This window comes from Piliocolobus tephrosceles, chromosome 3, assembly GCF_002776525.5.
Source record: "Piliocolobus tephrosceles isolate RC106 chromosome 3, ASM277652v3, whole genome shotgun sequence".
Lineage (NCBI taxonomy): Eukaryota > Metazoa > Chordata > Mammalia > Primates > Cercopithecidae > Piliocolobus > Piliocolobus tephrosceles.
In genome coordinates this window covers 79,123,621-79,149,472 of record NC_045436.1, presented here as the reverse complement: position 1 = coordinate 79,149,472, position 25,852 = coordinate 79,123,621, and the positions used below count along the sequence as shown (strand labels likewise).

The 25,852-nt window shown below is 37.6% G+C and overlaps 1 protein-coding gene across 3 annotated transcripts; it reads left to right on the top strand.

The window, feature by feature from the left end:
• The first annotated feature begins 6,198 nt into the window (after positions 1–6,198).
• Positions 6,199–25,404, top strand: ADH7 (alcohol dehydrogenase 7 (class IV), mu or sigma polypeptide). Of its 3 annotated transcripts, XM_023220074.1 has the most exons (10): positions 6,664–6,721; positions 9,220–9,333; positions 12,329–12,430; positions 13,309–13,447; positions 13,767–13,854; positions 13,953–14,169; positions 16,845–17,105; positions 18,512–18,647; positions 21,999–22,137; positions 24,493–25,404. In XM_023220074.1, exons 4-10 carry the CDS (start codon positions 13,360–13,362, stop codon positions 24,515–24,517), a joined length of 954 nt encoding a protein of 317 aa, XP_023075842.1. In that variant the 5' UTR covers positions 6,664–6,721; positions 9,220–9,333; positions 12,329–12,430; positions 13,309–13,359; the 3' UTR covers positions 24,518–25,404. The 3 variants fall into 3 exon arrangements, with proteins under 3 accessions (XP_023075841.1, XP_023075842.1, XP_023075840.1); XM_023220073.1 differs by lacking the exon at positions 9,220–9,333 and having other exon boundaries at positions 6,199–6,721; XM_023220072.1 differs by lacking the exons at positions 6,664–6,721; positions 9,220–9,333 and adding an exon at positions 6,803–6,910.
• The last annotated feature ends 448 nt before the right edge of the window (positions 25,405–25,852 follow it).

Genomic DNA, 25,852 nt, shown 5'->3' with positions numbered 1-25,852 from the left:
TCTCTGACCAGCTTTGATCCGTTGCTGGCGATGGGCTGTGCTCCTTTGCAGGAGGAGATGCGCTCTTATTTTTTGAATTTCCAGCTTTTCTGCCCTGCTTTTTCCCCATCTTTGTGGTTTTATCTGTCACTGGTCTTTGATGATGGTGACGTACTGATGGGGTTTTGATATAGGTGTCCTTCCTGTTTGATAGTTTTCCTTCTGACTGTCAGGACCCTGAGCTATAGGTCTGTTGGAGATTGCTTGAGGTCCACTCCAGACCCTGTTTGCCTGGGTATCAGCAGCAGAGGTTGCAGAAGATAGAATTTTGCTGAACAGCGAGTGCACCTGTCTGATTCTTGCTTTGGAAGCTTCCTCTCAGGGGTGTACTCCACCCTGTGAGGTGTGGGGTGTCAGACTGCCCCTAGTGGGGGATGTCTCCCAGTTAGGCTACTCAGGGGTCAGTGACCCACTTGAGCAGGCAGACTGCCCCTTCTCAGATCTCAACCTCCGTGTTGGGAGATCCACTGCTCTCTTCAAAGCTGTCAGACAGAGTCGTTCGCGTTTCACAGGCTTCTGCTCCTTTAGCTGAGCCCTGTCCCCAGAGGCGCAGTCTACAGAGACAGGCAGGTTTCCTTGAGCTGCTGTGAGCTCCACCCAGTTCCAGCTTCCCAGAGGCTTTAGTTACCTACTTAAGCCTCAGCGATGGTGGGCGCCCCTCCCCCAGCCTCGCTGCTGCCTTGCGGTTAGATTGCCGCAGACTGCTGTGTTAGCAAGGAGAGAGGCTCCGTGGGCGTGGGACCCTCCCGGCCAGGTGTGGGATACAATCTCCGGTGTGCCGGTGTTACAGCGCAGTATTGGGGTGGGAGTTACCCGATTTTCCAGGTGTTGTGTGTCTCAGTTCCCCTGGCTAGGAAAAAGGACTCCCTTCCCCCTCGCGCTTCCCAGGTGAGGCGATGCCTTGCCCTGCTTCAGCTCTCGCTGGTCGGGCTGCAGCAGCTGACCAGCACCGATTGTCCGGCACTCCCGAGTGAGATGATCCCAGTACCTCAGTTGAAAATGCAGAAATCGCCAGTCTTCTGTGTCGCTCGCGCTGGGAGTTGGAGACTGAAGCTGCTCCTATTCGGCCATCTTGCTCCCAAAAAAAAAAAAATCCAGTTTCTTAAATGCCTTCCTCAAACTACATTTTACTACCTGTGGGACCAAGAGGAAGTTATCTAAAATCTCTGAGCCCTTGTTTCTTAAATGCATTCCTCAAAGAATCATTGTGAGTTTTCAATAAAATAACCCACAAAAATTGATTATATTTTAGTGTCTGGCAGGTAGTAGGATTACTCAAATATTAACCCGCACTCATTTCCAAGGCTGACATCCATCTGATATGCCCTGAAACGGCAAGTCAGCTGGCATCTATTAAACTAAGTTGTGGATCCACTGATTGATCAATGTGCATATATTTTGGGTTGACAAATATTTTGAATCTTTTGAATATTACATCTACCAATCATGTTTCTTATGCAGAATCTGTTCAAAGTTATAGTGCCAGACATTATATATTAACAAATTGGTACCTTGTTTATCAATTTTTCATGTACATGGCTAATGTGAATCAGATTCCAGAATCTAATCAAACTCAGAATCTAATCAAAATCAGGCTTTCAAACTTACAGAGCTGAGAATTTTTTTAGACCCAAGATAACCTCATCATACTATAAGAATCCCAAGGAGATGAGATTCGATATTATCCTGGATCTTCCTTTAACCACCTTAAAAACAATATAAAACTCATGGAGCGCCTGGCTGGAGAGCAACAGCAGAAATACCTGGTTCACTGTGAGAGCAGCATTCCCTTTGTTCTCGGAAGGCCCAGACAGCAGTGAAACTTTCACCAGTTCAATAAGATGAAAGAGAAAGGTTAATAAGTTAATGAGTGTTGTGGTTTTTATCACATTTTTAATATTGTATTAGGTTAGTAATTGCAGTTTTTATATTAAAAGTAATGGATTACTTTTGTACCAACCTGTTAGCAAATTGTTTGTGCCTCCTCTTCCTCTCTTTTACCTTCCTCCCCCATTCTTGCAAATACTCTACATTTCAAGGTTCATGTGATATAATTATATTTGAAGACTTAGACTTCCAAAGACTTTCCAGTTCACCTCCTGGGATATGTTGATCCACGTTTGGATCCATTCTGGCTTCTGATCTCTAGCAGCCAGAAATAGCAACTCACTGGGGTGAATGAAGGAAGTCACAATGCCCTCTGTTGGCCGCAGCCTAGATGTGTACTCTTCACTATCCCTTGCATTTCCAATGATCAGTTCTTATTTTTCATGTCTTAGGTAATACTGAAGTTAGTCTAACCTCTCCCACAATGCAGGAGTTTGGCCTGTATTGTTACTTGCAGATGGTTGTGACCTTTTCATGATAAGCAGCTCAAAATCTTCATAAGTTAACCTATGTAAGATTAGAAATCTCTTCTCCATATAGATACCAAGTTAGTCCTAAGAGTTTCACTCATGTTTCTACCTCCAGGCTTTAGAAAATACAAGGGGGTACTTCCTCCTTCCTACAGAAACCCTGAGGAACCTCTTTTTTCCAAAAAAAGGCTTGCCAATATGAAACAGGTTAAAGCAAAACTTCAAGAGTTGAGGGTGTGTGTGGTGGGGAGTCACTGAGCTTTCTTCCAGGCTTGCCCCGACCACACTGCTGCAGCGTGAAGTGAGGTAATAAGTATGTGCAAAGCTCTGCAATGAAGAATTGGTCCAAGGCCACTTCTGGTGCTACCATACCATTCCAGGTGCCAACTCTATATTTCAATGACATGAGTCCTGAGGGGACCTCCGGAAACAGATGCAAAAAGAGGACATTTAACTTGACTTAATGAGATACTGAACACCTCCCAGAGCCATGTCTGTCTTCTTCGCAAGGTTGTGCCTCCCACTTCCACTTTTTAGGCACACTCTCTTTCTAGTTGCTGCGTTTTGATGCCAGTCCTTCCCTGCCAGAAACAGCCCTTAGGCTCAGTCTCTGTAAAGAACTGCTAGGCCTTAGCGCCTTGGGGTCATTTTCAACATATCTTTAGTCGCATACATCACAAAACTGATTCTCCTGTGTTTTTTATTTTTATTTTTTTAGTGGGGGGTGGGGGTGGGAGATAATGAGTAGAAAAAAAAAAAAAAAACAAAAAACTTGGGTTTATTTTTTTCACAATCCTTGACATCCTTGAAATTCCCATCAGCCAGCACACTGATTTCATAAGCTGAGTGAAATGGAGAGTTTATGTGGAGCAGATGTGAAGCCTTCACCTTGTGAAAAATCTGCTTTGGATTCTTTTCTTGAGTAGGGTGTGTGTGCAGAAGCAAATTTTCTGAAACTACTAGGCACGATCTCACATGGCAGTTCTGAAAGCTGGCACAGTGTGCCTGAACAAGGATTAGCAAAAGCATGACAAATCTGGGCAGAGCTGCAGAGGCCCGATCTCTGCCCTACTCCTGGCACAGCCTCATTCCCAGTTGACTTGGCAGAGTTGATGGTATGAAAGAATGAGTTTCAGCTTGCATCGAGCCATAGGATTTACCACCTGAGTTTTCAGTGTTAGAGAAAGAAAATTTTAGAGACAATGGCAAGAATAAAACCCCACCCTCAAGGTTTGGAGTTTACTAAGGTGGAGTGTAAGTGAGCAGCATTCACCCAAATACTGGGTGACTAGTTATATGCCACTCAGTAAGTACAATTGCATAACTATTTATGCTATTAAGAATGATTTAGCAATAAACAGAGATCCTTTCTTCCCTTCTTAACCTTAGGGAAATACCTATTTACTTTTCAGTTACTGAGTGTTGACAGTTTAATAAGCACTTCCACACTTGTGCTTTACAGCAAGCTCTGAAGTGGGTATTATTTCCTCCCTTTGTGAAGGTTGGAGCATTTAGTTTTCTCACCATAAGTGCCTACCAGTCCCTACTGGAGCAGATACCTAGCTCTTCTGACTGTAGTGACTCTTTCACTTCTCTGCTGTCATTATGAGACTGGAGTGAGAACACTTCTGGACAGAGTCTGTAACAGAAAGCTGCTACCAAAGGGTGAAGGAGCAAGGCTGTGGGAGAGTAGTGCTGATAATATGACCCTGTAAGCTTCCCACACTTACAGGTGATGCAGAGTGTGGAAAGGGTGAAGGGTGACCAACTAGTTTCCATTTGCCTGGGACTCTCCTGGTTTGGGAACTGAAAATCTTGCATCTTGGGAACTCCCTCAATTCTGTGCACACCAATGGCTGGTCAACCCCTGTGTGGATCGTACTTTGCCTCTGGTTTCATCTAAATTTCTGGTAGCACTTCCAGATTCAAAAGACTTAGTCCTCAAACTCTTAGGAAATTCTGGTGACTTCCAGGACCTCACAGTCAATTGCTGCAAGACAGTTTTACTGAGCCAGGACTCCAAGACATTTGGTCTCAAGTGGTTACATATTTAAATATTTGAGCAACCAATCCACAATAATAATAATAATAATAATCCAAGCAGCCAACTGCGGTCAAGTTAATAATAATGACATCTGCTACTGATTATGAGCCAGGCAGTATACTTCAGTGCTTTCCGACCCTCACCACCAATCCTCAGGACATCCATGCAACGTGGCTATTCATTAGTCTCATTTTATGAATATGAAAACTGAAGTCATACATATTCAAGCAAGGCTCCAAGTCCTGAACCAAGTGGATCTAATTCCAAAGCCCGTATTCCTGTAGTACACTTTTCAAAGTTCCTCTAAGTTCCCCTGTATCTTGATCTGAGGAAATTACAGTTGCATGGATGTTTTGAGGTAATCATTAAAGGCTTTTGTAAACTTTGGGAGTAGGACCAGGCTCACGGTAACTAGGAGATTGAGTACCCTGAGAGTTCCCCAGAATTTCATAGAAATATGGTGTTTAGAAGAAAGAGTCATCTGGTAAACCCTCTAAACCTAAAATTAAGACTTAGCTGCTATATTTTCAAACTGACCAATTTTTTTTATTACCTTCCAAGATTCAGCTTTTGGTACTTTATCATCCAGTCAAGTCTCATGGAGACTGGATTAGGACCATAAGACTTATTCAGATATTAAACTTCACATGATACGTTATTTTGTGTAAAACAATTTTTAGATTAATATGCTACAAAGTTTTGCCAAGCCCTTAAGAGTGAGTTTATCAATTCAGCGCTTTTGCATTTGTGCTGTCACTACCCATGTTTGAATGCATTTACTTTTGTGCATAGTAAGCAAGTTTTTGTTTGAAAGTTGAGACTAAGAATACCTGTTCTTGTCCACACCTGTTTAACTTTGTCTTACCGTGCTGGCAAACATACTGGAGTTCTTCAGCATTTACTGCTAAAGCGATGGTGCTTACTCACAAGCCAAATCAACTGGCAGTGCTCTTTGCTGGTGGATTTAATTTGGCTAATGAGTTATAGTAACAAATTCTAATTACAAATTCTGAATTTGACATAATATATGTTAAATTGGATGTACATTTACTATATTATATTGAGAGAGAGATTTGTGGAAAAAACGTGTACTGATTTTCAAAAAGAAACTTTTGTTTGTATCTAAAAAATGAACTCTTAACAAATTTCATCTCTGGGTTGTTAAGAGCCCAGGTTCTGGATTTCATAGCTTGAACAGCTTTGCCTAAAGACTTAGAAAACCTGCTTCACCGGATCACTTAACAAGAGTAAAATCTCCTTTGTGTAAAGTTTTCTTGGAGGTGATGGTGTACCAGTATGCTGACCACCTACTGTCAAAAATAACATCTATACTGGACATTCTCCTATCAAATAGTAGATCCAGAAGCTTCTGGTGCCATTGCAACTTATATTAGGAAATAGTGGTCTGTAATGGTTAAACAGCTACTGAAGAAGACCTAGGAACTTTCCCAAGTAAATGAAAAACTTCTGGCATTCGAGAGCCAGTATGCAGACTGGATTTCAATTTCTCTTGAGCCCCTGCACTGTGTTACATTGGTGCCATAAACAAACTGTACAACCATATGAGAAAACCCTGTAGTTAATGTGATTTGGGGTCAGATGATAATTTCTCTATGTGCAGACACAGAAAGTTTTACTTAATTTTCTATACCTAAAATACTTAGAAACAATAGTCTTCCATATTGATATTTTATATCATCTCAACTTCTCTTGCAGAAACTTGACCCACTGTTGCAATTATTTTACATTTCCTTGGCTCTATTTTCATTTATGTTTAATTCCAGAAACCACATCAAGTCTTTGCAGAATGAAGTAGAATATAAAGAAGTAGAGATGTACACATGTATCTCTAAAATCAGTCGTGCCTAGGCAAAGCACCCTGCACTTAAACACACAATACATTTTTTCATGATTGTGTTGAACTGACGTAACCTAACCTGTTTTTATATCCTTCAAAATAAGGTAGGCATGAATGCTTTCAGCTCTTGTCAGTAGCTTTGATTATCCTGTTTTTGTTAGATGCCTCCTCTTGGTTTGATCATAGTAGTTACTGTATTTCTTTTTATAAGTTGGTTTGCAAAGGGTAGGGCTTGCAGACCATTGGAAAGTTGTAACAGCTGTGAGTCATATTGTTGAAGGCAGAACTTTTGAGCCAGACTATTTACGTGAAGGAACAAGATGCTGTTATTTACAACAGAGTGAACTGAGATTCAGTCAGAAAAAGTCTTTGTTTGCAGAAATACAGATCCAAGACAAAGACAGGATGGGTACTGCTGGAAAAGTAAGTGGAACATTTCTATCCCCTCCTCATCATGACCTAATGGTGTGAGACTGATACTTAGAACTTTGAATCCATCAAAGTAATTAAACAGTTGGAGATATTCCTTGAGGAATGAAATGCCTCGTGAGCAGGCATACAGTGAGGGGAAACACTGGGTACAGTGTTTCAGAGAATGTCAGTGGAAGCGGGGTAAGTTGGAAATAGCATATCTGATGTTAGCAAGACATTGGAGGAAAATAGAGAAAAGCGATTTATATTGGCATTATTCATAATTTGATTTCAGGATAGCTGGGCAATTGCTCCAGGAAACAAAATGTTTCCACAAGGACACTTCAATCGTCTCAGTAGCATGCGCTGCCCTCACTGCAGTAGTTCAATGGGAGACCAGGGTCTCATGCCCGGATGTTGGAAGAAATGTTCCTGCTGTTAAGAATGGAAAATGCTAATTCTGGGATGCAAAATGGACAAGAAAGTGTCATGATTTTTAGGTTTCTGACGAATGTAGTTTTTATCAAAATATATATTTTAAAATTCTTTAAAATCAAGACTATGTTATTGGTAAATTATGTTTATTGTTTTAAAAACAACAGAGTCAGCAGAGTTGGTATTAACTTTAGAAATAGCTTTACTTTCTTTTTTTTATTTGAAAGTAGGTCGGTATAATTCCTTGCTTTAAATGGGTACATAATTGCTTAAAGGACTAAGTGCTTTTGTTTGTTTTGTTTTAACTTGAACAATTTTGCATTTAGCCTGCTTAAGGTTTTGGAAAAATAAAGATGACGTGTGAAGTCTGGGTAATGTAACAAGTCAGGAAACTCTATGATGTTAGAATTTGAAATAATTTTTACTAGAATTGAGTAGAACTGGAATAAAACCATCCTAATATGGGTCAGAAATCCAGCAAAACTAGATTACTTAGGAATTTAATTTTGCACTACAGAAGCTAGCAACTCTACCCATGGAAATTAATGAATCTTAGAACTGAAAGGAATCTTAAAAATGTGCAACTTTAACCACTCAACAGATGCTTCAGGTCTGGTTACACTATTTCTAGAAAGTGGATATTCATCCATTGTAAGAACATTTCTAATGATGTAGAAAGTAGCCTCAAGGCAGCACTTTCCAATTATAATTAATAATACAGTGTATAATATATAAAGACCATAAAAGCTATATAATTTTGATATATGGTCATGCAATAGTGTAGTTTGCATAAGGATTATATATTTCCCAAGGTGCTGTAGTGTTCCAGTGTAGCTCATGAAAGGAGTTTCCCTTTACATTGGGATTGATTTTTTTCTCTTTATAATAAATGTGTTCTTTTTCATTAAAAAAGTAAAAGATAACTGTATTAGTTTCCTAGGGCTTCCATAACAAAGTATCACAGACTGGACGGCTTAAACAGCAGAAATTTGTTTTCTTGTACATCTGAAGGCAAGTATTCTGAGATTAAGGTGTCATCAGGGTTGGTTTCTTTTGAGGCCTGTGTCCTTGGCTTGTGGATGACCCTCTTCTCCCTGTCTTCACATGATCTTCCCTTTTTGTTTGTATCCTAATCTCCCCTTCTAATAAAGACACCAGCCATATTGGATTAGGTTCCACCCTGATCACCACATTTTAAATTAATTACCTCTTGAAAGACCCCATCTCCAAATACAGTCACCTTCTGAGGTAACTGGGGGTTAGGACTTCAGCATATGAATTCGGAGGGAGACACAATTCATCCCATACCAATGAATATTCTAGAAAATTTGGAAGGTCAGAAAATAAGAGGGAAAAAAATCAATCATAACATCACATTCCCAGACTATCATTTTTGTGTGTGTGTTTCCTTCTATTTTTCCATCCATAGTTTATGTAGCCGTACTCATACAATATACAAATATTTTTATCCTATTTTTCCAACTTAAACATTTTTTCAATTTATTACAATTTATAAACATTTTTAAATGTCTAATTTTCTGCACTTACCACAATTTATTTCATCACTCCTCTATTATTGTTTACATATTTTCCTTTATAAATAGTGCTGTGATTACATCTACTATATAGAGAGATTTTTCTAAAGATAGTATTTTCTCGAGGTAGGCTTTAAAAATGGAATTACAGGGTAAACATGTCACAACATCCTTAAGTATCTTGATGTACCATGCAAATTACTTTCTAAAGGGTTGACATAGGTAAGATGGCCCATTTTACTATTTCTCTGACAATACTGTGTATTCTCATTAAGTTCTCATTAGGTAAAAAGTCATTATCAGAGCACAGTGGCTTGTGCCTGTAGTCCCAGCTACTGGGGAGGCCGAGATGGGAAGATAACTTGAGCCCAGGAGCTAGAGTACAATCTAGGCAACAGAGTGTGATATTGTCTTAAAAAAATTTAAAACTTCATTATAGACTTGATAGGCAGAGAATTGTATCTAATTTTAATTTTTTTAAAAAGGCCTTTTTATGAGTGAGAACAAATATGTCACAATCTATTCATTAATCTGTTGCAGTTTTTTCCATAGGTCCTTTGCCTGCCATGTTATCTCCCAGGGTGTAAGTGTGGTGTGTGGAAGTGGGAAGGAGTGTTAGGAGTGAAGTTGTGAACGTTTCCTCTGTAAATTTGAGTAAGCATTGTATTTATCAAATGTGGTAACTTTTATCTATTTTGCTTTAATATTTTTCCTCAGTACTACTTGCTGTCAATGTGGAAAATTTACTGTTTCTCAACATAAAAAATTTTAATTCTTAGAAGCTGTTTCCTTTATGACTTTTTTTGACTTTTATTTTAGGTTCAGGGGTACATGTGCAGGTTTGCTACGGCAAATTGTGTATTGTGAGGTTTGCTGTACAAATTATTTTGTCACCCAGATAATAAGCATGGTACCTAATTGGTGGTTTTTCGATCCCTACCCTCCCTCCACCTTCCACCCTCAAATGGGCCCTGGTGTCCATTGTTCCTTTCTTTGTGTCCATAGATACTCAGTATTTAGCTTGAGTACCTATGTGCTCAAGTTACATAAATAAGAACATGTAGTTATTTAGTTTTCTGTTTCTGCATTCATTCGCTTAGGATAATGGCCTCCAGCTCCATCCATGTTCCTGCAAAGGACATGATCTTATTTTTTATATGGCTGCACAGTATTCCGTGGTATATATGTACCACATTTTCTTTATCCAGTCTAGCACTGATGGGCACTAAGATTGATTCCATGTCTTTGCTATTGTGAATAGTGCTTTAGTGAACGTATGCATACATGTGTCTTTATGATAGAATGATTTATATTCCTTTGGGTATGTACCCAGTAATGGGATTGCTGGGTCAAATGTTAATCCTGTTTTAAGTTCGTTGAGAAATGGCCAGACTGCTTTCCACAATCGCTGAACTAATTAACCTTACCACCAGCAGAGCATAAGTGTTCCCTTTTCGCCCCAAACTCACCAGTTTATTTTTTTGACTTTTTAACAATAATCATTCTGACTGGTATGAGATATTACCTCATTGTGGTTTTGATTTGTATTTCTCTAATGATCAGTGATGTTGAGTATTTTTTCATATGCTTGTTGTCCATATGTATGTTTTGTTCTGAAAAACCTCTGTTCATATCCTTTGCCCACTTTTTTGATGGCATTGCTTGTTTTTTGCTTACTATTTTGTTTAAGTTCCTTATAGATGCCGGATATTAGACCTTCGTTGGATGCATAGTTTGCAAATATTTTCTCCAATTCCATAGGTTGTCTGTGTACTCTGTTGTTGGTTTCTCTTGCTATGCAGAAGTTCTTTAGTTAAATTAGGTCCCATTTGCCAATTTTTGTTTTTGTTGCAATTGCTTTTGGCATCTTTTTCATTAAGTCTTTACCAGGTCCTATGTTCAGAATGGTATTCCCTAGGTTATCTTCCAGGGGTTTTATAGTTTTGGGTTTTAGATTTAAGTCACATCTTAAGTTAATTTTATATATGATATAAGGAAGGGGTCTGGCTTCAGTCTTCTGCATATGGCTAGCCAGTTATCCCAGCACCATTTATTGAGTAGGGCATTCTTTCCCCATTGCTTGTCCTTTGTTATTTTTTCTGTCACTCTTAAGCATAAAAGTTACTGCATGCTCAGTATGATTGATATTTACATCTTCACTGATTGATAAAATAGTTTGACTTTAAAAATAAATCTTGGGCCAGGCACGGTGGCTCACAGCTATAATCCCAGCTCTTTGGGAGGCCGAGGCGGGCAGATCACAAAGTCATGAGATTGAGACCATCCTGGCCAACATGGTGAAACCTTGTCTCTACTAAAATACAAAAACATATTAGCTGGGCATGGTGGTGCACACCTGTAGTTTCAGCTACTCGGGAGGCTGGGCCACGGGAATTGCTGAACCTGGGAGGCAGAGGTTGCAGTGAGCCCAGATCATGCCACTGTACACCAGCCTAGCGACAGAACAAGATTCCGTCTAAAAATAATAATAATAATAAAATAAAAATCTTAACAATGAATCCACCTTGAATTTTTTTGGGAATGTGGTGGGAGATTTCTAACTTCAACATTGGGTCATATTACACTGTAACCCATAACATTTTCATTAGTAAGGCAGAGGGTAAATATTAAAGTGAACTACTGATGGCTTTCAGCCACCCATCTGTTACCAGTGTATCATTTTTCACATTTAATCTTTTATAAAAGAGCCACTTAAGAATCCATAGGAGCTCTCTAGGACCATTGTGTTTGTTGACAAGATGAAGGTAACTTATTTTGCATCTGAATAAATTAATTAAAATATTTTATAGGAGTCCTAGACAGATTTGGAGGAATGAAGGTGGAAACAGTTTCTCTGTGTGTCTCTGTATCTGTCTTTCTCTCTCTCTGTCAGAATTCAATAATCTTCACAAAATCATTTAATTGAATAACTACAGCATAACCAGTTGAATAACTGGACACCAGTCACTGGTATCTCCACACCTAGTTTCCACTACTATAAGATGACAAGCTTTAACCTGCCTATCAAGCCCTACCAGGTGCAAGAACTGGGCTAGGTGCAAAAGAGATACAGAGATGCAGACACAAATTCAGTCACCTGGGAACTCACAGTCAAATCTATATGCTTCATGATGTTCATGGTTCCTTTCAACCTTACCATGCTAATAGTCTCATTTCTTCACCATTGCTATATGATTATATACAGTTATTAAGTACTGGTTTAAATACAGACAAGCCAGCAGCATTTTCTGTTTTATAAATTTGTCTCTTGTGAATAAGTGATATACAGAGGACAATTTTGTTAATCTATTAGATTTGAAATTATAACAAAATAACCTATTTCTGGGGGGAGGGATATTATGTGAACAGCAAACAAAAATCAATAGGCTGGGAAAAGTACCTCAGGTCTAGTCCATCTCTGCTTCTCATGTGCTAGGTGACCGTGGATTCAACAGTTAGTCACTCTGGGCTGCATTTCTCATACCTTAAACAAAGGCACGCACAAGGCTTATAATTCTAGTGTTTGATGAAAATCATTCTGGAAAACTTAGAATATTATATTTGCTCTTCTGTTCATATTTATACTATTCAAGGAGTCTGTGTTTAAAGGCATAATTTGGACCCATTATAACACTTGCCTATTTCTTAGGTTATTAAATGCAAAGCAGCTGTGCTTTGGGAGCAGAAGCAACCCTTCTCCATTGAGGAAATAGAAGTTGCCCCACCAAAGACCAAAGAAGTTCGCATTAAGGTAAGCATGAGCCCTGGAGAACTTAAGCCAAAAGCGTTATCAAACTTATATTGAATATAGCACTATTGTGAGACTGGATTCTTAAATAAGGAGATACTTCCCATGTTTGGAGTATTAATTCCCTTACTGGCTCTTGTAATTGTTAAGGATCTGGTTGTACTCGATGTGAAATCAATGAGTTCATTATCCTTTTAAAAAACAATGTGCTTTATTATACTTTTGATTTGTTGAATTTTTATTCATATAGCATCTAATTAAAAAATGGTTAATAATCATAGCTAAAGACTTTTTAAAAAATCTTCTGGGAAGCAGATTGTTTTGAGATTACTTTTCACAAAGAATGAAGAACTCACTTGTGCCTGAAGAAATGATAACTTCATGGAACATTTTCCTCCCTTTCTTTGGACAGAGCTTAACTTTGGCTTTGGATATCAGTTGTTGAGTAGGAATTGCTACCAATCTTTCTTTGACCCTCTTACTGTTACCTGAGCACTAGAGTAGCAGTAAGATTTTGCTCTTGTATGCCATTTCCTCTGTTCTTTGTTAAGAGAGCCCAAGAAGGGCCTAGCCATAAAAATCTACTTTCGGGCCATCACATGGTAACATCTGCATTCTGGTTCCCTCGCAAGAGCACCCATTTATTATAGAAAGGCACCAAGAGTCAACCTAGGGTTTGAGGGAGCAATATTATAAGTTCCATCAGAGAGGGATCTTGTCTGATGGTTGATTTTTGGCTCAGAATCATCTAAGAGTAAATGTTGTTACATTAGGCAATGATATTGACTAAACAATTATAATTTCCTCAAGAAGTTAAATATTCTCCCAACAGTGAATGATCAGATTGTTGATTGGTGCAATGTTTTTGTCTTTGAACACAGATTTTGGCCACAGGAATCTGTCGCACAGATGACCATGTGATAAAAGGAACAATGGTGTCTAAGTTTCCAGTGATTGTGGGACATGAGGCAACTGGGATTGTAGAGAGCACTGGAGAAGGAGTGACTACAGTACAACCAGGTATATGCAGGTGGCAAGCCACAAGTTTAAAATAATTAGGCTTTGATTAGCCTATCAAAGGAAATAGCACACACTAGGAATTATTAGAGGGATCCTTAACACCATTCAGGGAAATAAAAGGATACAAGAATGGATTTTACTGAGTAATGTTTAATTTGGCAAAACCTCAACCTTTAGAAGGCAAACCTTATGGTGTTTATAAACCTTAGACTATCTTTTTAAAAGTTTTACCTACAGTATGGGCTCCATTCACATTTGTTAATTTCATATTTTAACATTAATGAACAGCATCTTATATCATGATGTTTTTTTCCTGTAGGTGACAAAGTCATCCCTCTCTTTCTGCCACAATGTAGAGAATGCAATGCTTGCCGCAACCCAGATGGCAACCTTTGCATTAGGAGCGAGTAGGTTTCAGTCACTTTTACTTTAATATTATTCACATTGTTCCTGTGCTAATTTTTGAATTGAGTTAATTAATACGTGTATTTGATGTATCAAATAGTATTACTGGTCGTGGAGTACTGGCTGATGGCACCACCAGATTTACGTGCAAGGGCAAACCAGTCTATCACTTCATGAACACTAGTACATTTACTGAGTACACAGTGGTGGATGAATCTTCGGTTGCTAAGATTGATGACGCAGCTCCGCCTGAGAAAGTCTGTTTAATTGGCTGTGGGTTTTCCACTGGATATGGGGCTGCTGTTAAAACTGGCAAGGTAAGAAATAGGGTGGGCTAGTTTCTTTGTTTCTTATTTCCTTTTCTTAAATGATGTCCTTGGAATCTTGAAGAGTTTTGGAAAAAAAAAAGCATTTAAAAAATATATTGCATATTCAGGCTGCCAAATCAATGAAAGAAAAATACAAAATTCAGATTAGAAATTTTATTTTATTTTTACGTTTGAGAATATTTATTGATTATATTTGCAAACTGCACCATTTCTCCATCTTTAAAATATGTCCCTTCCCCATCTGCTAAGTTTGTTAAGCTAGAATGATCTCAGTATTTCAGGCTTTTTTGTCAGAACTTTTACTCCTAGTTTCTTGTCAGCTAAGTAAGAATTATTATATAACTACAAAATAGAGTCATAAGTACATTATCAACTCCTCAGAAAAAAAGTATAATTATGTCAAATCACCTGTTATAGATAATATAAAGATCAATAAAATCATTAATCATTTGGATTACCATCTATGATGCATATCAGAAATAAAATACAGTAGTGTTTGTTGCCTATAATCAGTAATGCTGTTACAGTTCACCAAAACTGATTTCTCAATATACATTTTTACATCAACTGTGATGTTAGATAGGATCCCTGGAATTTTAAATTAATCACATGAATTTCACAAGGAAATTGGAGTTCAAGGAATTAAGAATCTTTGACCTAATACAGTATTAAAAGAAAAAACCTTTATCAAGAAACATAATTGAAAATTAAATTTCTAGATTTAATTTTTATTTCTTCCACATCTCCTTCAGATTCAAATTTCTAAAATTTATATGTGTATCTAAATGTATTTACAAATGACTCAGAGTTATGATTTTTTTATTTCTTCTATTAAAAAATGGGATATATGTGCAGAACGTGCAGGTTTGTTACACAGGTATACGTGTGCCATGGTGGTTTGCTGCTCCTCATCCTCTAAGTTCCCTCCCCTCATCCCCAGCCCCCAACAGGCCCTGGTGTGTATTGTTCCTCTCTCTGTGACCATGTGTTCTCATTGTTCAACTCCCATTTATGAGTGAGAACATGCGGTGTTTGGTTTTCTGTTCCTCTGTTAGTTTGCTGAGGATTATGGCTTCCAGTTTCATCCATATCCCAACAAAGGACATGATCTCATTTCTTTTTATGGCTGCATAATATTCCATGGTGTATATGTACTACATTTTCTTTATGCAGTATGTTGTTGATGGGCATTTGGGTTGGTTCCAAGTCTTTGCTATTGTAAATAGTGCTGCAATAAACATATGTGTGCATGTATCTTTACAGTAGAATGATTTATATTCCTTTGGGTGTATACCCAGTAATGGGATGGCTGGGACAAATGATATTTCTGGTTCTAGATCCTTAAGGATTTGCCATACTGTCTTCCACAATGGTTGAACTAATTTATATTCTCACCAGCAGTGTAAAAGCTTTCTTATTTCTCCATAGCTTTGCCAGCATCTATTGTTTCCTGACTTTTTAGTAATCACCATTCTGACTGGCATGAGATGGTATCCCACAGTGGGTTTGATTTGCATTTATCTAATGATCAGTGATGTTGAGCTTTTTTCCTATGCTTATTGGCCACATAAATGTCTTCTTCCACATGAATGTCTTCTTTTGAGAACTGTCTGCTCATATCCTTTACCCACTTTTGAATGGGGTTCTTCATTTTTTTCTTGTATATTTGTTTACGTTCCTTGTAAATTCTGGATATTAGACCTTTGTCAGATGGGTAGATCACAAAAATTTCCTCCCATTCTGTAGGTTGCCTGTTCACTCTGATGATAGTTTTTTTGCTTTGCAGAAGTTCTTTAGTTTAATTAGATCCCATTTGTCAATTTTGGCTTTTGTTACAATTGCTTTTGGTGTTTTTGTCATGAAGTCTTTGCCCATGCCTATGTTCTGAATGCTATTGCCTAGGTTTTCTTCTAGGGTTTTTATGGTTTTGGGTTTTACATTTAAGTGTATAATCCATCTTGAGTTAATTTTTGTATAAGATGTAAGGAAGGGATCCAGTTTGAGTTTTTTTGTATATGGCTAGTCAGTTTTCCTAGCATCATTTATTAAATAGAGAATCCTTTCCCCATTGCTTGTTTTTGTCAGATTTGTTGAAGAGCAAATGATTGTAGATGTGTGGTGTTATTTTTGAGGCCTCTGTTCTGTTCCATTGGTCTATGTATCTGTTTTGGTACCAATAGCATGCTGTTTTTGTTACTGTAGCCTTGTAGTATAGTTTGAAGTCAGGTAGTGTGATTCCTCCAGCTTTGTTCTTTTTGCTTAGGATTGTCTTGGCTATACAGGCTCTTTTTTGGTTCCATATGAAATTTAAAGTAGTTTTTTCTAATTCTGTGAAGAAAGTAGCTTGATAGGGATAACATTGAATCTATAAATTACTTTGGGCAGTATGGCCATTTTCACGATATTGATTCTTCCTATCCATGAGCATGGAATGTTTTTCCATTTGTTTGTGTCCTCTCTTATTTCCTTGAGCTGTGGTTTGTAGTTCTCCTTGAAGAGGTCCTTCATATCCCTTGTAAGTTGTATTCCTAGGTATTTTATTCTCTTTGTAGCAATTGTGAATAGGAGTTCACTCATGATTTGTGTTTTTAACTGGAGGCCCTTTTCAGGTTTCACTTTTTGACCCTAACACCTAACATGTTCAAGAACATTCCTCTCCACAGGTCAAACCTGGTTCCACTTGTGTCGTCTTTGGCCTGGGAGGAGTTGGCCTGTCAGTCATCATGGGCTGTAAGTCAGCTGGTGCATCTAGGATCATTGGGATTGACCTCAACAAAGACAAATTTGAGAAGGCCATGGCTGTAGGTGCCACTGAGTGTATCAGCCCCAAGGAGTCTACCAAACCCATCAGTGAGGTGCTGTCAGAAATGACAGGCAACAATGTGGGGTACACCTTTGAAGTTATTGGGCATCTTGAAACCATGGTAAGACCCAAAATTTGAGAAGCCACAAAATACTCAAGTTATTAGATATGCACAAGGTAAATTTAATTCTCTATAACTTTATTAATAGTTAATAGTGGAAATATCTCTGTGATTGTCAGTTTTACTCAGGCAAAAACTGATAATCACATAGCGATTTTGCCTAAAAAGTCAAATACTTAAGAGCAGGTTCGCTGGATCAAAGTTAAATACCACATCATACAACTCTCAGCTGACCAGAGGGCAAGGTAGTTAACCCTTCTAGATAATTGTTTTAAGTATGACCTTCCTTGTGTGTGTAGATTTCTTGGCAAAAGCGATTCTATCTCTTGAATATCAGCAAAGTAAACATCAGAAGGTGACTGAGGAGAGGTGAAAAGGGATTATTCCAAATGTTGTGGTCTCTTCCCCTAAATCTGTGATCCATCAACCTTCTCACTCTTTACACCTGAGCTTTGTTTGCCCTCATCTGAATTCCCCTAGAATATGAACCTTCAGTTTTCTAACCATGCCTCCTGTATGGCAACCTGCAACACCAGATCTTCAGTTAGACCTGTAAAACAGATCCAGGGTTCCCGGAACTAGAAAGCTCCAGCCTGGTGTAGCATAAGGAGACTTGGAAAAATGGAATAAAGCCACTTTTGCTCAAGATTGAGTAGCAGATTAACTCACCTAATGCTTTTGGTAATTTAGGAATAAATAGTCCTTAATTTATCATTGTGTCATATTCTTTTCCTAGTGAATCACTTAGATTTATTTCATATCAACAAATAGCATTTTACGTCGTAAGTTTATGAAGCCATACGTGATACTGGATACATTATTAGAGCCTATTGATTTCCAGTCACTACTTGATGAAGGCTGGTCTCTAAAAACAATGCCATCTGTTGCTCCAATCTAGCAAGTATTAAATTATTAATAACTGGAAGGGCTAATGACCAGAAAATGAGAGATTAGTCTCAGAAATGCTCCCAAGAAAAGGGACTCTTTGTCCCACATTTTAGTATTTTATTTAATTTTGAGACTAAACTTAAAAAGAAAACTATGCTAAATGATTTGGTATATTAATTCAATTTAGTTTAGTTCAAATGGCTTTCTAAGGCTTATCTGAAGTGGTGATATTGGTATGAAAATATCACAAGAATTTCCCCCGTGTTTTAGTCCATAGTACACTGAAAATGCCACGAACACTGACCACCTTGATTGCTGTTTTCTGCCTTAAAGGGCAAATGTGTATAGAAATTTAATTAAGGACTAAAGTTGCACTGAAACATTTTTAAAGCAAGTAAAAAACAGAAGATGGCTTAATTTAATTCCATGACTTTACCATAGTACATAGGTCATTTCAGAGCTTATGTTACACTATAAGAGACATAGGAAGCAAACAATCTCCTCTATTTTAAACTCAGATTGATGCTCTGGCATCCTGCCATATGAACTATGGGACCAGCGTGGTAGTAGGAGCTCCTCCATCAGCCAAGATGCTCACCTATGACCCGATGTTGCTCTTCACTGGACGCACGTGGAAGGGATGTGTCTTTGGAGGTGAGGAAAGCAAAGCCTCTGGATGGGGAGTGATGACTTTCACTCTGTTGCTTGGCAAGTGGGAGAAGCCTGTTTCCTCAGGCCTTCTGAGTATGAGTATGAAGGGATCTAAAATGGAACTGTGACAATAAAAATACAAAAGATAATTCTCCACTGCTCACCTTGATGTAGGACTAATATTGGTGGACACATTTTTAATATTAGTATCTGCAACTGAAGTTCCCCAAAGGCCTGAATGAGACACACCAGTAGTGTTTCTATAGGGATGAATTATGTGACAGGAAGTTCTGATTTAATCCATTTTTATTAATATATGCAAGAATGTGTATTAAAATGAATTTATTCGATTCATAATAGCACCAACAAAAATCCCAGACCCAAAGCCAAAATGAACAACAACCTAAAAAAGAATTGTCACATTTTATGGGAACAGTTCAGATTCACACTGGAAGGACTTAGATTATCACTCAACAATTAATATTGTTTTAGGAAAGATTAACAATCTTTAGGAAAGATGCTCAAGGCAGGTGACACAGTGAATCCTTTTATTTCCCTCCTCCACAAAGTCTCGTTTTCTAGTGCCTTCATACAGAGCTGTACTGGGTGCTTTGAGAATACTTCCAATATTGGAGTCTGCCTTAAACAATGTAAGAGAATAGTAACCGTTCAAGTACTTGTGAAGAGTATAAAAAGGAGAAAATGATTGTTCTTCACTTAGAGAAGTACATAATATAGTGAAGGATACAAAAACAAATATAAAAGAAAGATATGAAAATAAGTGTAGCTATAGATATTATAAAACAAATTATAAGAAGAGCTTTTTCACATTTATTCTACGTTAAAAGTTTTACATTAATGTGTTAGTTTATTTTATTTCTCAGTAACTCTCCGAGGAAGCTACTTAATGAATAATAAAACTGAGACTGGGAACTATTAAGTTTTTTGCCCCTATAGCTCTCAAGTTGAGAACTGAAATTTAAAACTGGTCCATGGGAGAACAAAATTTTTCCTCTTTCTGCAACATTACTTGGGCGATAACAAAAGCAAGAGGCTAGTAGGTATGGATGAGATTTTATAGAGAAGGCTTCTTAGGGAAAATAAAACTTGAAGAACAAAACAATAAGAGATATAAGTTAAACCTCCTTGCTTTGACTATTTGTGGGAAGTGGGAAGATTATAGATTATTCAGGAATATTAGAGATACAATTCAGTTATTCAGCAAATATTTGTTGAGTGTATACTGAGTACAGGCACCACTGTGTATACAGTGTACCATTCCAGGAGCTAGGAAGGGAGAAGAGACAAAACATACCAAGTCCCTGATCTCAGGAAGTGTGAGAATCCTCTCATTTTGGTATAGAGAGACTGACAATAAATAAATGAATGCAGAGTACACCATATCGTTACAAGTGCAAGGGTAAAAATAGAGGATGGGTAATAGGCAGTGCCAGAGGACCGGGGTGGAGGTGGAGGCGAATGCTATTTTATAAAGCTCAGGGAAGGCCTCCTTGATAAGGTAACATTGGGGCAAAAACATAAATAAGATATTCAAAAATCTTGGCAAAGAATATTCCAGGAAGGGAACATAGCAAATACAAAAGGGTGTTGGTAAGAACCATAAGAATGAGGAAAAGGTCAGTATGGCTACAATGGGGTGAGGACAGAAGAACAGTCACAACTGGGGTCAGAGGACCTTAAATTATATGGGGCCTTTGGGCCATTGCAAGGTTTTAGGAGTTTATTCTGAGAGAGAAATAAAACCATAGAGGCTTCTGAGAGAAGTGTCACCTGATCTGACTTCCATTTTAACACTCTCCTTCTGGCTGCAATATGAGGAATACTCTATATGGGGCAAAGAGCACAAGCAGGGAGACCATGGAAGAAGTTATTATAATGCTGGAAGGAAAGGATACTGGCTTGGAGTGATGGGGCTGGTGAGAAGTAGTCAGATCTTGGATACGTTTTGAAGACACAGCCAACAAGATTTGCTGAAATAGTTATTGCATAGTAAAAAGAGTAGAATCCAAGATTTTGGGGCCTAAGCGACAGGAATCATGTCACTTATCATTTATTGAGAAGGAAGACTGTGGAAAGAATAGATTGGGGGCTAGGATGGAAGTGGTAGATATCAGGAGTGGTTTGGGGCAGGTTACACTCACAGAGATATCTGAATAAAGATGTCTATAAAATGTAGGCAATTGGGTATGAGTCTGTAGCACAGGTAGAGGTTTAGGATGGGCATAGAAACCTAAGTGTTTTAAGTGGAGTCTATCGAAAGCCACAAGACCAGAAGCGGTCACCCTAGAAGTAAATGTAGATAAAGAGGAGAAATGGACCAAGGACCAAGCCCTAGGAATCTTTAGAGTTAGAGGTCTGGGAGATGTAGAGGATCCAGCAAAGATCTGTGGAAGAAGTAACTAGTGAGCAAGGAAAATGACAATGATGACGGTGATGATGTAGTATCTAGAAGCTAAGGGAATACACTGTTTGAGAAAAGGGGAGCCACCAACAGTATCAAGTCTACCTAACAGTTCATATAAGAGCAGGACTGAGAAATGACCCCTGTCTGGGTCAAAATGGAGCTCAAAGATGACCTTGATGATAGCTGTTACAGGATAGTGCTGGGGGCAAGAGCGTAATCAGAGTGGGCTCAGAGAGGATGAGAGGAAAGGAAAAGGATCCAGAAACAATGAACTGGAGACAATTCTTTCTGTAAAGTAAAGAAGAGTCTCTGTAATAGAAGCAAAGCTATGGGGTGAATGGAAGAAGATGTGGGTATCAAAAGAGTTTTTTTAAACCTTTGTTTCTTTTTAATTTGGTTTTATTTTTATTTTACTTTAAGTTCTGGGATACATGTGCAGAACGTGCAGGTTCGTTACATTGGTATACAAGTGCCATGGTGGTTTGCTGCACCCATCAACCCATCATCTAGGTTTTAAGCCCCGCATGCATTAGGTATTTGTCTTAATGCTCTCCCTCCCCTTGCCCCCCACCCACCAACATGCCCTGGTATGTGTCGTTCCTTCCCTGTGTCCATGTGTTCTCATTGTTCAACTCCCACTTATGAGTGAGAACATGCAGTGTTTGGTTTTTTGTTCCTGTGTTAGTTTGCTGAGAATGATGGTTTCCAGTTTCATTTGTGTCCCTGCAAAGGACATGAACTCATTCTTTTTCATGGCTGCATAACCTTTGTTTCTTATGCTGGGGCAAATACAGCTTTTTTGTACACTGCTAGGAATTATCTAACACAGGGAAGGTGATAGTGCAGGAAAGAGAAGGAGTAAACATAAGATGATAAAAGATAAAGATTACTTAGTAATTTCTAAAGAGAAAATGTGTCCTTATTTACAGGTTTGAAAAGCAGAGATGATGTCCCAAAACTAGTGACTGAGTTCCTGGCAAAGAAATTTGACCTGGACCAGTTGATAACTCACGTTTTACCATTTAAAAAAATCAATGAAGGATTTGAGCTACTCAATTCAGGACAAAGGTAACTGTTTCTTATGATGATCTTGTCTCTTCTCCACAGGCTACTTTTAAAATTTAGTACTTATAAATGTGCCTGTTTTCTTCATATTTTATTTCTAATTATTTAATCTAGCCAGATTGATACAGTTAATTACTTCTCTTTACCCACTGTATTAGTCTATTTTCATACTGCTATAAAAAAAAAAAAAACTGCCCAAGACTGGGTCATTTATAAAGGAAAGAGATTCAATTGACTCACAGTTCAGCATGGCTGGGAGGCTTCAGGAAACCCACAGTCATGGTGGAAGGCAAAGAGTAAGCAAGGCACCTTCTTCACAGGCTGCAGGAAGGAGAAGAGGGGAAGCAAAGGGGGAAGAGCCCCTTACAAAACCATCAGATCTTGTGAGAACTCACTATTATGACAATAGCATGGGGGAAACTGCCCCCGCCCCCTGATTCAATTACCTCCATCTGGTCTCTCCCTTGACATGTAGGGATTATAGGGATTACAATTCAAAATGAGATTTGGGTGGGGACACAAAGTCTAACCATATCACCAACTTAGGATGCCATTGTACTATATTAATCAAGTTTTTAATATCTTTTGGATTTTGTTTGTTTACCTAGTTGATCTCATTGTGGCTATTTTTTATTTCATCATAAAGCTGCTAGTTATTTCAAGTAGGCCACAAAATTTCCTTATTTTACAGTTTTCAAAGTGCTTTCTCAAATGTGCATTTTTCAGATCCCTGTAGGCCAGGTATTATTTTTACCATTTTTTGATGAAGACTAAGTTTGTGAAAGCAAATGAATAACTCATCAAACCTCCTGGGGTAATGCCAGGATACAAACTAATTGCAAAACTTGTGCTCTTTGGACCACATAACAAACTTCTCTGACAGAGCTTGGCAAGCTCTGGGTAAACGTGGGTGTGATGATTTTTACTCTTGCTGTTTCTGAGGGTGTGTCAAGGGTTAAGGTCAAGTATGAATTCATGCAAATTTTATCTACAACATCCACCTCATGGAGATCTCAAACAGCAATCAAAAAGCCTATCTACAAGATGAAATGACTTTCACTCATTGGGTCTATAAATAATTATTAAGCTTCCACTATGTGCCAAGGACTTGATTTCATTAGTAAAAGGAACTATATTGAGATCCAAATTTTTACTGATTTTTTTTTTTTTTTTTTTACCTGAGAGCTTTACAATGTTGTATTTTGTCTCCACATCTGGTCTAGCCTACAGGATCATCATATTATGAACATACATTTTTTTAAGCAAGTAAACAATGGGATCTGTAAGAAAAACTGTCAGAACCACTCAATACTACTTTACCCAGATAAGCAAAACTAACAACTTAGTATGGCCTGCTTGGAAAATAATTACTATTTGTTTTCCAGAGAAACATAAATTCTGCTTTCAGGAATTTTGCTTCAAATATCATCTTAATGCAGGGACATCCAAAGTAATATTTGTAAACCTAAACTCTTCAATTTCCATCTACTTCCTGCACAGCTCCATTTGAATGTCCCACTTACATCAACTACACTCAAAATACTTTTTTCGCCAGTAATTTTTATCTCAGTCATTATATTATGCATTCCTCTTTTACAGATGAGAAGCCATAGCATCATGTCTGACTTCTTTTTCACTCTTGCCTACCACATACAAACCAATGCTAAGCCTTGATGATGCAACCCTTGGTTTCTCCTTCAGCATCCCTCATTTCATTGCCCATGCTCATTGCTTTAATTGAGTCTAATCATTTCTGACATGGACACGGTAGTGAGATAATAAATTTTGCACCTTCCGTATTAAAATACATTCCAATTAGTCTCTCACTCAGCTGCCAAGCTCAAGATTCCCCAAAATATCAATGTCTTAGCATGGTTTTGAAAGCTTTGTTATTGAACTAGAACCTATTTTTTTTCAACAGGTAAGAATTTGGCATTCATTCTATCACCCTCTGCAGCAGGCTTTTGGGATAAAGTGAGGGAAGTAGGTCTCATCTACTTGCAGGATCTCTTGGGCATCCAGAAATCTAAGCACACTGGATTACCTTTCCTAGGCTTGTTCCTAGGCTTCATATGTTCATATGTTCCTAGGCTTGTTCATGCTTTCTCCTCAGCCTGAAAACCACTTTTCTCTTGTTGGCATACTGAAATTATACTGATGTTTTCAAAATTAGCTCAGATACCCTTATCAGAGTTGCATAAGAAGAAAACTAATTGGTAAGGACTTTGAGTCCAAAGGATTTCCAATAACAGAATTTACTTGAATTTTCTATGACAGACAGAAAAGACAATTGTTTAAACTATCCTCTCTTGAAAGATATTAAAACAAATCATTAAAAACTCTCATTTTACATTTCAGCATTCGAACTGTCCTGACGTTTTGAGATCCAAAGTGGCAGGAGGTCTGTGTTGTCACGGTGAACTGGAGTTTCTCTTTTGACAGTTCCCTCATCTGAAATCATGTATCTGTCTCACAAATACAAGCATAACTAGAAGATTTGTTGAAGACATAGAACCCTTATAAAGGATTATTAACCTTTATAAACATTTAAAGTCTTGTGAGCATCTGGGAATTAGTATAATAGCAATGTTAATATTTTTAATTTACATTTTGTAAAGTTATAATCGTATCTTTTAAAAAAACATACACTCGGATTTCTATGTTGTAATGGAGATTTTTAAGAGCTTTAACCAGCTGCTGCAGATATATATCACAAAACAGATATAGCATATAAAGATATAGTAAATGCATCTCCTAGAGTAATATTCACTTAACACATGAAACTATTATTTTTTAGATTTGAATATAAGTGTACTTTTTAAACACTTATTATGAGTTAACTTGGATTAGGTTTTGAAATCAGTTCATTCCATGATACATATTACTTGATTAGATTAAGAAAGGCAGAAAAGATTAAGGGAAGGGCACATTTTTCAACGATTGAGAATCATCATTACATAACTTGGTGAAACTGAAAAACTATATCATATGTGTATTTGAGGTTATTTGCTGGCATATATTAATATTTTAGAAAATATTCCTTTTTGTAATACCAAATATAAACATAGAGCTAGAATCATATTATCATATTTTTCATAATGTTCAATTTGATACAGTAGAATTGCAAGCCCCTAAGTCCCTATTCACTGTGCTTAGTAGTGACTCCATTTAATAAAGTGTTTTTAGTTTTTCACAACTACACTGATGTATTTATATATATCTATAACATCTTTAAAATTCTTAAGAAAATTTTAAAAATTGTATAAAATGTTTTGTGGCGATATATTTTTAAACAGGCAGTTTTATGTTGTTATTGAGCTTTTATTTGTTAAACACAAAGTGTTGAAGCACCTGAAAACATAAAAATACTTTATAAGACACATAAGAAGTTGGGTGTTCATAGCAGAAATTGAGGCTTCCAATATTAGGGCATAATATAGATTGGACACTTCTACCATGGTAAATTGCAAAATGTCCAGGTATTTATGAACCAATTTCACATGATGAATATTTCCCAATGAAAAGTGGCAGGAACTCAAGGAGTAAAATTTCCTTTTTCTTTTACCAGTTTGTCAATCTAGGCTTAATCTAGATTTTAAAAAAATAGCTGAAAAGTATAAATAATTATTTTGAAGTATCTTCATCATCAACTGGGTTTAGCTATGGCAATTCTCAAAACACTATGAATAGTTACAGCTTATAAGAATTATATTTTATG

Coding starts and splice junctions, on each gene's coding strand:
- ADH7 (XM_023220072.1), top strand. CDS start 6,833: ATGAAATGCCTCGTGAGCAGGCATACAGTGAGGGGAAACACTGGGTAC. Junction 14,170..16,844: donor CTGCTGTTAAAACTGGCAAG/GTAAGAAATAGG, acceptor TCCTCTCCACAG/GTCAAACCTGGTTCCACTTG. Junction 18,648..21,998: donor GAAGGGATGTGTCTTTGGAG/GTGAGGAAAGCA, acceptor CCTTATTTACAG/GTTTGAAAAGCAGAGATGAT.